General features: G+C 41.0%; 1 protein-coding gene across 1 annotated transcript in view; it reads left to right on the top strand.

The window, feature by feature from the left end:
* xxylt1 (xyloside xylosyltransferase 1) overlaps positions 1–14,673 on the top strand; it is a 58,311-nt gene that overhangs the window by 8,583 nt on the left and 35,055 nt on the right. The window contains exons 3-4 of the mRNA XM_079505125.1: positions 1,196–1,343; positions 14,563–14,673. The exon at positions 14,563–14,673 is cut by the window's right edge and continues 22 nt beyond it. Coding sequence (XP_079361251.1) covers positions 1,196–1,343; positions 14,563–14,673 — 259 coding nt within the window. The remainder of the gene's footprint in view (positions 1–1,195; positions 1,344–14,562) is intronic.

Here is a 14,673-nt window from a genome sequence, read left to right as displayed (position 1 = left end):
GGGAGAGGTGTACAAAAGGAGTACATTCTGAGTTACAGACCATAAGGGTCCAATTAGATTCCTAACTATCAGTCATTTAGCTGGGGATCAGCTAAACGTCAAGGACCCCTGAGGGATTTATGAAGATGTAACAGTCTGTGAATGTACACTTCCTGACTGTTAATTTAAATCTTGAGATACCTTTAGCATATGGCTTCTGCAATTTCAACTGCCAGTTGACCAAGTGTAGATTTGGATTAGATTAAAAAAAAAGAAAAAAAAAGAATCATGTATTAAGCACAGATTTCTCATATTTTATGAAACAAAAAAACTTTCGTTTTTTTCAACCAAGGTTCATTAGAGAAAGTAAAAGATGAGTGTTATTATTTTTTTAATTTGCTGCTTTCTTTCGTTTTAGAGATTTTAGCTATATTTAACAGGGGGCGGGGGCATTCGAACATGGGGGTAAATAGTCATATTTTTTTTTACAAAATATTACGCAGATTTATTTTTTATTATTCACTATAGTCCTATTAGACCCCAAGAAATGACATCTGGCCACAAAAGATCACGGGATCTACTGAATGTGAAGGTAGAGGTACTAGGGGGATGTGTTTTAGGCTCTATGTCAGTTTATCACCTCCCCCTTCACATTCAATAGATCCTGTGATCTTTTGTGGCCAGATGTAATTTTATGGGGTCTAGTACCACTATAGTAAATAATAAAAAAATAAATCCCTATAAAAGTTTCTAAAATAATACATAATTTAGTCTCATGTTCAAATGCCCCCGCCCCCCCTGTCAAAAATAGCTAAAATCGCTAAAACAAAAGAAAGCAGCAAATGAAACATAATTTATGCTCATCTTTTACTTTCTCTAACGACCTAAAACATGAACCTTGGTTGAAAAAAACTAAAGTTGTCCTTTAAATCCTTGTCCTTTAAATCCTGAAAAACTTCAAATATTTATATAGCAGCATCATTTGTTTTTACATTTTTGAATACTGTACATACTGTACAACCCTAAAATGGGTTCCTGGCCTGAAGGGGTAAAACACCAAAAGGGGTTCCCGCCCAGCTATGTTTTAAGTATCGTTTGGTCAACAATAACTTCTGCAAGTACAAAGCACCTCTTGACTGTTACCCATACATATTTGCATAATAACTACATATTTCCATCACATGTTCACACTGTCTTAATGTCCTATGTACTGTAGGTGGTGTTCCATGATGTGGTGGCCCTCACCCAGAAACTGTTCCCCATCGTGGAAGCCATGCAAAAGCACTTCAGCGCAGGCTCTGGGGCCTACTACAGTGACGCCATCTTCTTCCTGTCTGTAGCCATGCACCATATCATGCCTGAAAGTAAGACTCGTATCCCCTCACAACTAACTTGCATAGCATATATTTTTATGCTTAATACAAGGGATGCACATTTTCTGTTTTTTGTTTTCCGGTAATTTTCTAGCTGGTGGAAAAAAGGAGAAGACCAAGTGTAGAGCCCTGTGGGACCCTGGCCAAAGTGTTTAAGTACTTAACCCATTAAAACTGGGAAAGCATCTGTGTTAGCTATTTTTTTTAAAAGCAGATATTCAGTACAAGTTCACTGCAAGCTTTTACATCTGCTATTTTTGAATTTATTTGAAAAATCTTTGAAAGTGTAATTTTTGTAATCGACCTCAGGTCTTAATGGGTTAAATTAAAGGAGCAGTCACTGTCATGGTGCACAGAGGTGTTGGCTACAGCAAGAGTCCAAAACTGTAAGAGTGGGGAATATGCTGCACACTCATAGTCCTGCCACAAATATAGCATTGTGTAATGAGCCAACGTTTCAGTAGAGTAGGGTGAGGTCTGGGGATTTCGGTTCGGGTGGACCTGTGAAGCCCTCTGTTTATTCTTACCTGATGTGATACATCGGATGTCAAGAAAGTCTATAGTATTGAATGAACTAGACCTGCGATCCACCATGGAAACGAAGGTTGTCTAGTTTTGTAAATTATTAATGTGGTCATATATGGTTTTGGAACAATTTTGGATGATTTCATTGGATGCGATTATCTTGTTTTGATCTATGGACATTGTTAGTATTAACTTTCTTTCACTAGTACCATGAATGCAAGTTGTTGAGTGACTTGCATACACCTAATGCAAATGGTAATCTTGTCATTCTGAGCATTTGTATGGCTAAAATTAATGAGTTAGCTCATGGAAACATTCACATTGGAAAAACAGCTTGAAAAATTGCCCAATTATTACATCATCTGTCCTTGATAGAGTGGATATGAACTTGCACAATGGTAATATTCTACTAATTAATTATCTCATTAGTATATTCCTGATTAAAACTCCCTTAGTGACACGTTGTTTTTCCAGAGAAAAGGTATTCTGTTGATTGTACATTGCCGTTCCCCAAGAGATATTAACCCATTCTGGGCGGGAACCCCTTTTGGTGTTTTAAAGCATTACGTTATACTTTTAGCTATTGAAAAATTACAGATCTACAAGCTCATAGCGTGGCGGTGAACGGTGAAAATGTGCCTCAAATCTTTGAATATATATTATTACAGAGTGAACATTTTAACTCAAATCTTTGCTTCTGGGGGGGTCCCTGGAACAACATATTTTCAGAGGGGGGGGTGAAGGCATATTACATATACTTTTTGGGGTCCTTGACATGAAATATTGAGCACCACTGATACAGAAACATAAGGTTTTTCAGAAAACTGTCAGGATTTTGAAGACATTTTTAAAATGTCGATGTCAGGCCTAAATGGGTTAACATGCTGTGGCATGATTATCCAACCAACAGCCGTCATTTTCCACCTGCATTAAGAAAGATGCTGACGTAATTCAGCTGGTAAATGTAGCCGAATGGCTCATTTGGCAGCATTTCCAATTTCAGAAACGCACTAGGAATATGTTATATGGAGGTCCATCCTTCTGTAGAAATAGCCCTGGTCCAGTGCTTACAGCGAGTCTCTCACTGACGCCCTGTGGGAGTCCCTTCCGCAGCTCTCTAGCAACTTTCTCACTCCCGTGCAAGGGTTTACAATTCCCAGCAAATAAACAAAACAACGTAACTATTCACCGACACAAAGCCTGCTAGACCTTGGTAAAAGTCTATTCTCGAAGCTGGGAAGCGTCTCAGGTCCCCAGCATACCGGTAATTGGACAATGTTGGACATGTTGCCTTTCGACCGCAAGGTCATGGGTTCGATCCTGGGCATCACCAACTCGGCGTATGAGTAGCACGGCTTGATGTTGTAAAGTAAGTACTGGGAGCTGATGGTAGGTGTGGCGCTGCACCTCAGCATTAGCCTGGCTAATAAGCCAGACCGAATCTGCCGTTGGCAAAAAAAATTGCCTGCTGGTAGATTACGGTCTGGAGAGGCTCAATTGTACGAGTACATTTGATTACCAGGCCCCCATTTTCAATGTAGTCAAGATACAGAACACAATAATCAACAGGAATGCCATTCACATACAGCGACATTGTGTTCTCTCCTCCGTGTCATCAGTACCCATACCCGAGGCGGGGTTGGCGAAAGGGCCTTTCTGTGTGGAGTTTTTATGTTCTCCCCGTGTCCCGTAGGGTAGGTACCCTCACAAAAACATGCAGTAATTCTGGTCTCTAAACTACCTCTCCCTGGTCAGCCTGATGGTGGGGAAAGGAGCTGGTCAGAATAACGTGTTCCTTCCACGCGCTATGTCTGGCTAGTGGCTACGTCTGGGTGAAAATAAGCTTTGACTCCTCATGCATAGAAGGAAGCATGAGGTCAGTCCGCTGACCCCAGGTTGGAAGTGTAGCGCCCAGGATTACATTATTAGATAATTGACACTGGGTGAAACAATGGGTTGCAGAATCTTGGGATAAAAGATATAGGAAAAAAAAGATCTAAATCAGATAAACCAAACATTTCATAATTAATGGAATGGAGCTCATTCCAATCAGATGGAGCAATGAAAGAGAAGCTCCGTCTGTAGCTTGTATAATTTAGCTTGTTTACACCAAAAATGATTTTCTTTTTTTAATCACATGATTTCTGGGTGTATTCTTCGTCGTAGGATCAGTCACAGGTTGCGGAAGAGCGACCTCTTTCATAATCACAAAATTCTCCCCTCCAAGCGGTACCTGGGCCAAAAATGTTGACTTCTATTGACGATCTGCACACGGCTGCCATCTTGCCAGCAACGTGCTAACTAGGTGCAACGTCCCATAGACAGCCCATTCATCCAAACAGAAAAGTCCTATCTAATTGTATTAAATAACGTCAAACTCACCAACATTGCAGCTGTACGGAAAGCTTGAATTATCGTCTTTCTATCTGCAATGTGTTTGTTTAATAAAAATAAAAACTGTTGGAGTTTGGAAGTGCTCGTTGACTATCACTCAACAGCCCATGTGTACCACCTGTTTTGAATTTGCACATAATGCAGGAGGCAGCAGGAGGTTGCTTTACTGATAACGAGTGCTTCCAAACTCTGACACATAGAAAAATAATCATCTGCAAGGAATTTCTTGACAGAAGTAGCTCATAACATGTCTACAGTGGATTTTATGAAACAAACACTTTGCAGATAGTAAGACAATAACTCAAGCTTTTCGTACCACCACTAAAGATATGATGATTATTACACTTTACTGTGGTGTGGGTACATGGCAGAATCCAGAGCGTTAAATTAACCGTGTTTTTCTGAGAATGATGGATTTTTTTTTTTTTTTTTCAACAATATATTTATTTTCCTTTTTACACACAAATGACAATACACATATACAAAAAACAACAATGAACAGTACAAGACAATTACTGATATAAAGAAAGCAAAACAACAATAACCAAAAACAACAAAACAAAACAAAAAACAACAACAACAACAGCACTACTCCTCTTCAGCTCCATCCATTAGATGTGACAAATTATTGTTCTTTATGTATCTCATAAAACGGCCCCACACCTCCTGAAACATTTCTTGTTTGTCCTTAAGAATGTATGCAATCTTTTCCAAAGGTAGACATAAAGACAATTCTCTGAACCACTGTGTAATACTTGGTTTGTCCGGCCTCTTCCAGGTCAATGCTATCACTCTCTTAGCTTGTAAAAGACATATATCTATAAACATTTGTTCATTACGCTTTATCTTGTGTCCCTCCGGATATAGACCGAGCAGGAAGAACTTTGGTTCTGGTACAATATTTATTGACAAAATCTTCTGTATTTCCTGCCCGACCTTCCCCCAAAACTCAATCAATTTTGGACAGGACCATAGACAGTGGAACAATGTGCCTCTATCTTCACCGCATCTGGTGCATACATCTGGAATATTACAATTATACTTATTAAGTTTAACTGGTGTAATTGTATTGTAGAAGTTTTAGACGAGTATTCCCAGTCTGGGATTGAGCTTGTGCACAAGCCGTACTCCATTGTTCCACTGTTAAATCCTCCTGAATATCTGTTCTCCAGGCATTAAGCCTATCTTCCGAGGATTCCGGAGAAAAGTCAACCAATAGGGCGTAGAAATCTGATATTAACCCCCTTCCGAATGGGTCATTAACCAAAGCTTTCTCCAGCACAGACATGGATGGGGCCAGCATGGATTGCCCCAGATTAGTTCTAATAAAGTCCCTCAGTTGCAGATATTTAAAGAAGTGTTTGCGAGGGATATCATATTTAATGACCAGTTCCTCAAACGAGAGCATACTCCCCCGACCCCTCTCAAATACATCCCTTAATTGACCTATTCCCCTATCAGCCCACAATTTAAACCCCCCATCAGCTCTACCTGGCACAAATTGATTATTACCCCATATTGGGCTGAAGCGAGAGAGACGTGGATGTTCTCCCAAAAATATATTAACCTCATGCCAGACTTCAATCATTGTTTTAACTATAGGATTGCTTGTAATTCTTTTTAGGTTTTTATAAGTATCTGAGTAAATATAAAGGGGGAGTGGTAACTTCAAGGAGCTTGATTCCACATCTTTCCGAGAATGATGGATTTGATTTAAATGCTAACAGGTAAATCAGCATCTTCACATTTGGTATACCCCAAACACATCGAACCCATTAAACCGGGAAAGCATCTGTGTCATTTTCGATTTTTGCATTGGCTATTCAAAAATGTCAGATATACAAGTTCACAGCACGTCACTTAATGCCGCACTGAAAGCTTGTAAATGTGCTATTTCTTATTTAATTTTTTACATTTTTGAAAAATCTTTGTGTTTTGAAGGCATTTGTATAATCGGCCTCAGGCCTTGAATGATTAAATCTGCCACAGAAATTACACACTGTTCTAGACAGTGCACTAAACCGCTAATGGGATCATGTACTTTGAGATAACAAGCAATTTGAAACATTTTGATTTGTGTTGATCATCCCATTCTCTGTTGCCTACTTTGCAAAATATGAATCCATTATATGTACTGTTTGCACATTCTGTACCTGGAATTTGGCTCTGCTGGTTGGTGTTCACATAATACAACAAATCAAAGTAAGCATTACGCAATGAAACTGTTAAACTAATTGTAGAAATAAAAATATTTTATTGTATTATGTAGCTACATAATCTATATGCAGACCTAACTGATCACACTGATAGTAATAGATTGCCAGTAATTGCCAATAGATTTCCTGGGATATTTTACGCTTGTCCGTGCAGCTATTGGGCTAAATCCATTGATTGGGTGGGTCAGATTGGCTCATAGCTCTGGCCAATGTAATTTGACCAAGCCTCGGGTGCCTCAAGCCCTGGTCCAGTGTGTCAGCGAGTCTCTCACTGATGCCCTGCCGGACCCCCATTCACTGCTCTGTAGCAATTTTCCCACTGCCATGCGAGACTTTAGAATTCCCCGAAAATAAACAAAACGACTACTCACCGAAACAAAGCCTGCTAGACCTTGGTAAAAGTCTATTGTCAAAGCTGGGAACTTTGGGAAGTGTCTCATTTCCCCAGCTTCTCTCTAAAATGCACTATTTTTGTCATGAAATAAAATGCATCCAAGTGGGTCGGCGCAGTCACAACCCGGAAATGCCGTAGTAGAAGAAGTTACTCTGTCCGGTACATTGCTTTATTAAAATGGCACAAAATGCATTTTAGAGAGAATCTGTGGACCTAAGATGCTTCACAGCTTTGAGAATAGACTTTTACCAAGGTCTAGCAGGCTTTGTTTCGGCTAGGCCGGGTGCCTAGGCCGGGTGCCTCTGGCTTTTCACCCTATAGAGCAGGGGTGCCCACACATTTATGACGTGAGATCTACTTTCAAAATGACGAGCTCCAGAACCAGATCTACCCACTGAAAAAATAATTGTACCATTGCTGAAAATAGTTTAAATATATAATGTACCTGGGGGGGCTTTGGAATAGGGAGGGGGTGAAATTATGACAGGCAGTTTCTGCTGTCAAAATATGACCCCCCAGTATTTAACTTAAACACCCAATGCATTCTCAATGGCAATAGCACAAACTTTGGCATGCTGCTAGTCCTACATACTTACACCTAGAAACCCCATTCAAACCTATTTAGGTCCATCTTACGGTGGACATGTTTGCCTGAAATGGAATCTTTGAAATGTTTCATAGTTTTAGAAATATAGTGCTTTCAAATTTGATTCACAATGGGGCTCAATGGCAGATATTGGCACGTCAAAAAATCACTTTCACCTAGAAACTCCATTCACACATTTTATAATTCAGCTTACTGTGGAGACACATGCTGGAACTTTTTACTTTGAAATGATTTGTAGTTTCTGAGTTATTTAACTTAAACTTTGGCATGCTACTAGTCCTACAGGGTCACAGGCGTGCTCAACTAAAGATGGGTCTTATGCTGCATTCACATGGGATCAGGCAAGCGGTAGACGACAAACGGCACCACCTGCTGGACGGCACGGAATGGTAAAAAGATAAAATATTTTAACATTGATGCCGTCTGCCGTTACCGTGCTGTCGTGTTCCGTTTACCGTTCTGCTCCTGTCCACTAAAATAACTTCCGATTCGCCGTCTATTGCTAGCCTGATCCCATGTGAATGAAGCATTAGGGTCCTAATAAGGTTGACCCACTTTCTCTCTGAAATAAGGTTGTGATGTCAGGTAATGTCCTGTTGTTTTTGTTGAGGTTTGGCATTGAGCCACACATTGAATAAAAGTGTGATCTGCTCAGTGCCTCAGGCAAACTCAACCTAACGATGTATAATGTCTTCCACACCCACATGGCCTGTGGCCACTATGGCATGAGAGACATAGAAAGCTGGGATCGACTTAAGACACGATTCTTGGTACTGGTCTGGTCACCTGAGCAGTTGTAAATGGGGAGGCATAATTGCAAATGGTATACATAGTTGATGATGAGTGAAGGTGAGGTAAGAAAACCAACAAAACAATGGACCTTTCGGTAAGCGCCATAGCCCAAGGAGTGTTTTTCGTGCAAAACTAATGCTTGGAATGAATTCAGAATCATGTAAACCCCCTAGTTTGACATGTCACAGGCTACATAAAGCATAATGACAATGTGAAAATCTTGCCTTATAGGATGTTAACTACATAGAGGAGCTATAGTTTAATGGATGTCACATGCATGTGCATTGATTGTGCACATGCCCGCTCAGCTCAGTGCTAGTTGAAGTACTGTATTCAACATTATGTGATGGAAAACCATTTTTTTAAATATAGTTATGTCTTAATAGTTGCATTGTTAATATTTTATTTTTTATTAAATTAATTAATTTTCCTTTTTTTTTGTTCTTTTATATAAAACCCATTTACATAGACTGACCCACACATACCCAAAATACTCACAACTTGGGTTTATTTGTATGTCTTTAGTTTACAAGTAGTGGTACCCTCACAAAAAAACATGCAGTAATCCTGGTCTCTAAAACGGATGAAGGGGAAATGAACTGGTTGGAATAACGTGTTCCTTCCACGTGCTACGTCCAACCGGGGAATCTCCCCCGGGGAATCTCCCCGCCTGTCAGGTGAAAAGAAGCGGCTTGGACTACTCATGCATTGAAGTAAACATGAGGTCAGTCCGTTGCTCTCCCCAGGTTGGCAGAGGGGGTGTAGCGCCCAGGATTACACAATTGACTGGACAATTGACACTGGGTGAAAAAAAATGGTTGAATAAAAATATTTAAAGAAAAAGATTAGCGATGTCCCGATCACATTTCTTTTCTCCCGATCCGATTCTGTCGATACCGAATTTTCCCGATCCGATATTTATATTTTATAGAACACGTTTATGCCATATCACAATAGTACAATATGCCAAATCACAGACCATTTCCAGTCTAATTATGGATATAATATTGCTACTAGTACTAGGGATGTCAGGATTTATGGCTCCCTATCCGAAAATGACGTGATCGGCACCGATTTCCGATCACCCGATCAGAACGGGACAACCCTGAAAAAGATACAAGATTGCAACATCACTTACAAGGATACATTACACCGTGGTTTTAAAACGATGTTAAGAACTTCTAACAACTACTAGACCGGTGCCCTGCAAAAATATAAACATTTATTTCTCAATTACTACATTAATCAGAAAAAGAAAATAGATAATTTCAGACTAGCTGTAGCTGACCTGAGAGGAAGACCATTACTTACAAGTCTAACCTGCTGGAAATAAAGAAGTAGATTTATAGTAAGTTTGTATAGTTTCCAAGGGGTTAGTAAATCCTGTAATTCTCTAGATGTTGTGATTATATAATTACACCAATATTTATAATTAATATAGATACAACCTTACATGAAGGTAGCATTGAAACAAAATGAACTGTGTGTTGTGTTTCCCCTACTAATATCCAGCACCCCTCCACCAGACTGCTAGGAAAACATCTCTCTCTGATACTGACTTCCTTTGATGCACAATATCCACATTTCAATGATGCAATGTGTCTTTGTTCTTGTGTCTGTCTGCGTGTCTCTGTATCTGTCTTGGATAGAATGTTACTCTGTCAATTTCTACTACATTTTTGTCACTATTACTCTATTCCATTCTGTCACAATTACTATGTCACTTTCTACTACATGTATTATCAGGATACTGTCAGAAATGTTCTCTCATCTATTAGTTTGTGTAGCCTGTCTTATTAGTCTTGCCACTTGTCTATGTTACACTCCTCTTATTATGAAAAGAGAGGGAACCCACACACTCATATGCTCCAAAAGATAAATTTATTGACGACGTTTCAGGCCAAGGCTCTTCATCTGGTCAAACTCGAGTTTGACCAGATGTCTGGCCTGCAGACTATAATATTGTCCTGAGACACGGCAAACACCAGTCAAATTTCCTCGGCCATAAGGTTAACATGTTGTTGTGTAAAAATAAAATCACACAACTGAGGTTACTGGGACAATAACGTCTGGGACAATAACGTAAAACTATCAATGGCATTTAATGTTTGTGTTAGGACAATGTGTTTACACACCCTCAAAGCTAGACATAGGAGGGCCTAGCGCTCCTAAAAAAAAGACTTCCCCGACTGTAGTCATTTAGGTGCCTTGCTCAAAAGCAGTTTTTGTTGTCGAGGATCGGGGAGAGTGTTGGTCATTAATTTTTCCTCTGCCAGGAAGTTCACAGCCAATCGGGTCACGTTACAGCCATAAATCCCCTTTTACGCGAACCTTTAGGATGCTGCTGTTATGTAACAGCGTATCCGTTTGTAAAGGGCATTCCAGCTTTGACCAACCGAATTATGTGGTGTCACAACAGATGTCACAGAGAGTGATCGGGGAGTTTCTGATCCTTCAACTCCCGTGGGACCTGGTGTCGAGTCATCAGTACAACATCAAACCCACTACGCTGCAGTGTTATTTTAACAGAAGACCCTCTTCCTGCCGTACGACCGCTGGCTAATCCCAATTAAAACAAACAAACTGGCTGACCACTCTGCAGATGATTCTTTTCAAAGCAGGCCTCTGTTGGCACTGCACATGAAGGCATTGTGAAGGGCCACTTCCTTGTTTGGAGAGGACAGAAAACGGGCTGACGCTGCCGCGCTGACTTTTTCTTTTTCCGTCACTTGTTTGAACAGAAACCTATGCTCTCCAGCATATATAAGCCCAAAGCGCTTTTGGCCCTCAGACCGTATTGTTTCTCACTTCAACGAGCTTAGCCAAGGCCACGGTCCTGTTTGCATTTTTTCCAAGTGCAGGGGCCCTTTTTGTCTCTAATATATGTGGCCCCTTTACATCCAATGTGCTCCACTAGCCCCCTGTTGGCATGTCATGGAATTCTGCTTGGAAAGTGGCTAGTGGTCGTTGTGAGTTACATGCTTCAAACCAGGAAGAGGAAGAACATCCGCACACCAGTTTGTAGAGCTCCGAGACTTACTTTATTTGAAGGCAACAAAAATGCAATGTTTCGACCAGTAGAAACGTTGCATTTTTGTTGCCTTAAAATAAAGTAAGTCTCTGAGCTCTACAAACTGGTGTGCGGATGTTCTTCTTCTTCCTTGATGTTTGCCTTGATGCCTGTCATGCAAGCATGCATTGAGATGTGCACACAATCTTCTCTGTGAACTGTGAGTGACATGCTGCCATGTTTGTGAAGCGTGGAACAACAGAAGAAAAGTTTGTACTTGTACCACCTCTTCCTTCCTAATTTGTTCCTCTTCACTTGTAGTACATAAATATATCGTTCTAAGGGTCTATTTTTACACTCGGAGATAAAATGAGGATTTTTTACTATGCAAGCAAGTCACCTGCAGACTATGCTGCTGTCAGTCCACCATCATCATGAGACATGAACTCCATGTAGTCAACTCCACCCACTAGTCATTTTGGTTATATCATTAATATGCGGAAACTAAAATTCTAAAATCTCAGAGCGTGTCGCATTTCAACAAATTGTGATGCCATTTTTAACTTAATGCCAAGTAACTTTGTATTCGTTTGTGGTTAAGTGGTTAAATCACAGACGGACCTTGTTTATCAATTTGACGTCACTCTTAGACCGGCATTAGCAACTCTTTCAGCAGTGCAGCGATTACTGTCGTGTCCATGGTACGCCAGTACAGCGCCCAGACTATTTCCCGACCTTTCAACGCCATGCCAACTAGCAAAACAGAGGAAGTAGAACAATGAACAGATGAGGGTCTTTATTTCCTGGATACTGGTGTTATGATTCATTCACAAAGAACAAGGTACCAATCATTGACGTGCTGTACACAGGCTCACAGATGCATGCCTGCCTGGCCTAATCGTTAAATGACTATAGCACAGATGTTGATGCATGGTATTTATTTATACATTTCCATTGAAATGTCCTTGTGTGTGGTCAGCAATACAAACCCAATACAACATGTACAGTATACTCTTTATAAACCCCCATGTCACATAATTGCGACCGAAGGTCTCAGTTAACTACGGAATCGTGCATTTCCCGTCCGTTTGTGTGTTGGTCGGGCACGTGACATCAGGGATGGAGCACGTGACATCAAGGATGGATACTGGTGTTGGGCTTAATATTGGGCTTATTAATATTGATGTCATCAATATTAAGCTCATATAGGGAGATCCCTGATGTCATCAATATTGTCCAGCAACTCTACATCTGACCTCAAACCGTTAGATCTCCAAATATGGAGCTTACCTGTTCTGACATTCCATATGTTGATCCTTCCCCATCCATCCTTCCTCTTCGATGTCTCCCTTTTGACTAGTCTATATACAGCTATCGGGTGTTATGGAGAGAAATAAGACCAACTAAATACTATATTTGATTATAAGAGCTGTATCCATGGAGATATGCTAGTTATTAATATTAATAGATATATTAGTTAATTACATCTGCAACATTTAAATGTAACTTAAATGGGTTTTACAGTGCTTGGAATTGCATAGTTGGCATACACCATACACAATGACATGGCCTTCAGTTATATTTGTTCTTAGGATTTTTCAGTTTTAGACCTTTTGTTGGCCAGTTACATAATCTTTGGCACATTGTCTTCTGGGCCCGCTTCCAAAGAGCAACTCAATTTGCACCCCGAATTGGGCAGTGAGCAGAGTGACCCACATCTAACTCTTATTGATATTGTGTGTGCTTGTGAGTGTGAGTGTGTGTGAAACAGAGTTTCATGATGACGGAGACAGTGTTTTTTTTTAACCACTACACAACTTCCCTGAGTACAGCAATCCTCCTAGCAATAACAGGAAAATGTGGAATGTGTTGTTTAATAAGCCCTTCACAGTGTATTCTTCTAGGGCTAGGCTGATGAAGGTTTGATGTGTAAAACACAGTGAACTGAGTTATACTATTGACAGCACCTCAATTACTTGCAGACCACATACGCCCGCTGGGTTTAATCCAATTAAGGGCGGTTTGACACTGTCAGTTTGATTCCCGAATATGATTGCCTGGTCCCCGCTGGCACCCGAGTACACTTCATTCAACTGTATTCCATGCTTTGATATTGCAGTGATCTGTATCCGAGTAAACTTCAATCGGTCCCTGTGGCCCCGGGAATGGCTGGGTGATCTGCTCCCGGGAACGGTACGCAGCATTCACACTATACCACAACATCTACCCGAGTGCGCATCCGGGACCATAGTGTGAATCTGCCCTAAATGTATTGTTATCCTTCTACCCTAATTGAAAAGTGGTGTGTGATGTATGGATAACGAGTAATATAAAGAAATGTGTTTTGCAAAAGTCGGCCTCATGGTGGCGTTGTGGAGAAATTGGGGCAGAGGTTCGTCGTTGGCATCCAGGGAGTGTGCGCGCACACACTCCCTGGATGCCAAGTTTGGCATCGACCAGGCCAACGGTGCCGGAGATTAGCTGTACACGGACGGACGTGCACACACACACACACACACGGAAGGACGGACAGACGCACACACGGACTGAGTGCAAAACATACTCTCCCCATGCCCTCGGCTGGTGGAGACGATAAAGAAATGATGGACATGGCTTGCTCATGATGCAATATGCATTTGTCTCAACCTTGGCCATTCTATGTGCACGGACTGAGCTGGGTAAAAGGCATTCAGATATACTGCCACCTCAGCATGGATTCATTTGCAGAATGACTTGAGGTTAAAAAAACTAATTTCTTCTGATACCTTTTTTGAGGGACGCTAGCCCCTCCTATGCCCAGCTTTGTGAGAGTGTGTGTGTGTGTACCCCATAGCGATGAGGATAAAAAGTGAGGACAGAAAAGTGACACCAAAAGTGATTGGCCGGAATGTGATTATGTACTGTATGATGATGCCGGCCACTGCTACAGAGCTGACAATGAGGTTATAGCTTCCCTTCTTCTCTGGAATCCTGCCTCAAAGCAGACCAGAGGTAGAAAACTGTCGTTACCTGTCCCTGATGTCATCGCTAGGGACACATGCATCAGTAAGCAGGAACTGGGGATGGCAATGAAGGACCGGAAAGTCTGGTGTGGCATTGTGAAATCCATGATCTCGACTGCGGTTGAAAAATGTCTTGTCTTGTATTGTATGTATGCTGCAGTGCGGGTCTTTGTGTCCAAGACACATTTATCCCCTGGGAGACAAAATGAAGTAACCTTGCACCTTGAACTATTATGTGTTCGTTCTTAAATCTTACCTTGTTTCTTTCAGGTCTGACACACATAGTTCAGCTTGACCTGGACCTGAAGTACAGGACCAACATCAGGGATCTCTTCGAGGAGTTTGATCGCTTCTCTCCCGGAGCTGTCCTGGGCATCGCCC

Source organism: Electrona antarctica, assembly GCF_951216825.1.
Source record: "Electrona antarctica genome assembly, chromosome: 7".
Taxonomy (NCBI): Eukaryota; Metazoa; Chordata; class Actinopteri; order Myctophiformes; family Myctophidae; genus Electrona; species Electrona antarctica.
Note: the sequence above shows the minus strand (reverse complement) of the source record. Positions and strands in the feature narration are given on the sequence as shown.